At 35.5% G+C, this 3,542-nt stretch overlaps 2 protein-coding genes across 2 annotated transcripts in view; both read left to right on the top strand.

Annotated features, from left to right (window-relative positions):
• Nucleotides 1–38, top strand: part of LOC105457342 (probable maleylacetoacetate isomerase 2) — a 21,065-nt gene extending 21,027 nt beyond the window's left edge. The window contains exon 6 of the mRNA XM_011701959.1: nt 9–38. Within this exon, the coding sequence (XP_011700261.1) occupies nt 9–38 (30 nt within the window). The remainder of the gene's footprint in view (nt 1–8) is intronic.
• A 12-nt stretch (nt 39–50) lies between these two features.
• Nucleotides 51–1,964, top strand: LOC105457341. The gene is made up of 4 exons (XM_011701958.1): nt 51–371; nt 457–895; nt 1,131–1,430; nt 1,877–1,964. Exons 1-4 carry the CDS (start codon nt 335–337, stop codon nt 1,920–1,922), a joined length of 822 nt encoding a protein of 273 aa, XP_011700260.1. The 5' UTR covers nt 51–334; the 3' UTR covers nt 1,923–1,964.
• The last annotated feature ends 1,578 nt before the right edge of the window (nt 1,965–3,542 follow it).

Below are 3,542 nucleotides of genomic sequence, written 5' to 3'. Positions count from 1 at the left end.
CATGGTAGAAATACAAGGGTATGCCCACTTGGTGGTAGACCTCTGCGCATCGGAACCAGTTGACGTCACAATCGTGCAGATTCGGCTGCTTTCGGTGCTCGATCGTGCTCGAGGTAATATGGCTGCCTCCTGCTTTGGACACATGTGACACAATTCAGTGCTGCGACTCCTGCACTGTCCTTTCGGAACATTTTTTAATTTTTATTATTTGTAAACAATGGTTGCTTGTGCAGTGAAAGGCTGTGATAATTCTTATTGAAAAACGGTAAGAATCAAAGAACAGAAAGTAAAATACTTTAGATTTCCTAAAGATTCTGAAATTGCTGCAAGGTGGATGGAAGTATGCCGAAGCGAAGTAAATATGACGCATGGTAAGATTAAAATTTTGCATTAACATATAAATATATTAATAGCATAAACAGTTAAGATCAGTGTCAATATTATCATTATGTATAGGAAGGATATGTTCTAAGCACTTTGAGAGATGGTGCTATGAGAAGCCTAGGCAGCAAATGGTTTTGAACTATTCTCCTGCACGTTCACGGAAGTTAAGATTGGACGCAATTCCCACATTATATTTATTCGCGGATACACAAGTAGCAGAAAGGTTGGATGTATCAATACCGTCAATACATACCGAAGACGTACCATCAACACACACCAAAGACGCACCGTCAACACACATGGAAGACGCACCGTCAACACACACCGATGACGCACCATCAACATATACCGACGACGTACTCAAGTTAATTTGTGAAGCAACATCGGAGATTATTCACGCAGAATCGAAGGCAACTCCAAAGACAGTATTGGAGCAAACTGCAGTTAATGTGAAAGTACTAACGACCTCGGAAGACGTATCTGCTACTTTAGTAGACCATCCTGTGATAATGTAAGTTCAAAATGTTTATTATAACAATAAAATATTTAGGAAGGTCTCGTTAGCATATGGTGTGATAACATACATCCACTCACCTTAGCCTATAAAATTTGTACTTTAAAATAGTGTAAGATTTATTTTTACATGATTACTGTTCATTAACATGTAACTCCTTTTATTATTGTTTGCAAATTTCAATGAGCTCAGGAATTTTGTAAATTATGTTTGCTTCACAATATGCTTCCAGAAAAAATTTGCAACAGCAGTTAGCAGATATGCAGAAGACTATTGTTAAACTTGAGACCGAGAAAAAGATGTTGGCGGAACAGACTATTCACCGATCAAAGGAATTTGCGTTCAACACTCTCAAACGAATCTTTACGCCGGGGCAGATCGAAATGCTCCTACATCCGGAAAGAAAGTATGTCAAATGGTCTTCAGAAGATATTGCGAGCGCAATATCTTTACGATGCGTCAGCCCCAAGGCATACCGCTATTTACGGAATGTGATAAAATTACCACTTCCTGGATTTTCAACACTCCGAAGGTGGGCGAGTAATATAAATTTTGATGTCGGTGTGCTAACCTCTGTGTTACAATGCATGAAATTTAAGGGTAGAGGTATAAAAACGAATGAAAAGCTTGTGGCATTAACCTTTGATGAAATGCATTTAAATAATAGAATAGCAATTGAGAAAAAGACACAACAAGTTGTGGGACCGCATAAGTCTTGTCAGTGTATTATGGTTAGAAGTTTATTTTCCAACTGGAAACAGCCGGTTTATTTTGACTACGACCAACCAATGACTCAAAGTATTATCTGTGATATAATTGCACGTCTGTATGCCATAGAATATACGGTTGTTGCAATAATAAGCGATATGGGTTCTGGTAATATGGCTTTATGGCATGAATTGGAGATTGGTGTTCAGCCTAAAAACTCTTTTTTCCAGCACCCTTCTAACGCTGCCTTAAAAGTTTTTGTATTTGCAGATGCACCGCATCTACTAAAACTATTAAGGAATCATTTCCTCGATGATGGATTCAAAATAAACGGACAATTGATACATAAGAAGTGTATTGAGAAACTTTTATCAATTAATGCTGACGATCTTAAAATTACCTTCAACATATCGCAATATCACTTGGACATTAAAGGATCGGAGCATCAAAAGGTTCTCCCCGCTGCACAATTATTCTCCAACAAAACGTCTGCTGCAATTCAATGGACTGGACAGAAAGGTTATCTGGGGGATACAAATTGGCAAGAAACAGCACATGTTTTCAAGTTGATTGGTTCGACATTTTCAATTCGTCGAATATGTTTGGCAAGCATGAAGGTAAAAATGCGTACGGAGTAAATTTGGATAAACAAACGGCAATTTTACACGAGATGACTGATGTAATACAAAAGATACAGATTGGAAAACATCGTTCACTGATTTTATTCCAAAAAGGAATAATTGTAAACAATGTATCTTTAGAACAGCTATTCATTTATTTGAGAAAAACGTATTCTGATGAACAGTTCGAGATAAAATATATCATCACAAGTCGCTTAAATCAAGATTTGCTGGAAAATTTCTTTTCCTTTATAAGAGCTACTGGGGGTGCCTACGATCATCCGACAGCACTTGATCTTAAATACAGATTGAAGAGATACATCCTAGGAAAGCATTCATCCAACCTTTTTAGTAGAAGTTCCAACATTATTACAAGTGAACCAAATACATCTTGTCTTTCATCTCAACTTACCAATGACAGTTCTATAATGACGAGCAGTATGCTGGCACCATTCGTTATACAAGAAGAAGAAACGATTTGTGCCGAAGAATTATTCGCAAATGATGAAAATAATAATGCCAATGACTATCCTCTCTGCGATTTGAGTAATTATCACACGTCCATCGAAGAAGAAGATCTGTTATTATCATTGGAAAACTTAAATGTCGTTGACATCATCGCCGATGAAGGTTTAAAATACATTGCTGGATACGTAGCTTATAGATTTAAACACAAACACAGTATCCACATCTAGGTACTAAAACAAATACCTTACCAATTGTAGATGATTTAGACTGGTTACAGTTTATTTCACGTGGAAATTGCCTATATCCCTCAGAAGAATTACTACAAACGGCGCGCATCATGAACGAGGAATTTAATAACTATTATGGATCAAATACATTGCGTAAAGATCAATTTATATTTAATACATTGGCGCAAAAAGTACATGCATTAATACAGCCCATCCAAATTCCCGAAGAAGTCATCTTATGTTTAGTGAGAACGCGAACCTATATACGAGTACGTCAAATAAACCGGGAGATATCTATTAAAAATCGAAAGAGAAGGAACCAAAAAAAATTATCAAAATTTATTAATAAATAAATTGATTATTTATTACGTGCATATCTCTGTAATTGTTTTTCCCATTATTTGTTTCATCGCCCATTCCTCAAAAATAATTTAGATAAAAACCTTAATAGCTGTTACGTATATATAATTTTCTTGTTTTGTAAAGAAAGCACAAAGAAAGTTTTTAAATTTCATCATTATTATCAATGTATGTACATTGCGTATTTCTTTACAAAAAAGTAATACATACATCATATTTGAAATTATATATAATACTTGTTAGTATAATAAGTTATTTAAA

Source organism: Wasmannia auropunctata, unplaced genomic scaffold (assembly GCF_000956235.1).
Source record: "Wasmannia auropunctata unplaced genomic scaffold, wasmannia.A_1.0 LD335269.1, whole genome shotgun sequence".
In the NCBI taxonomy this organism is placed as follows: Eukaryota; Metazoa; Arthropoda; class Insecta; order Hymenoptera; family Formicidae; genus Wasmannia; species Wasmannia auropunctata.
The sequence above is the reverse complement of the archived record's forward strand: the minus strand, read 5'-3'. Positions and strand labels throughout refer to the sequence as shown.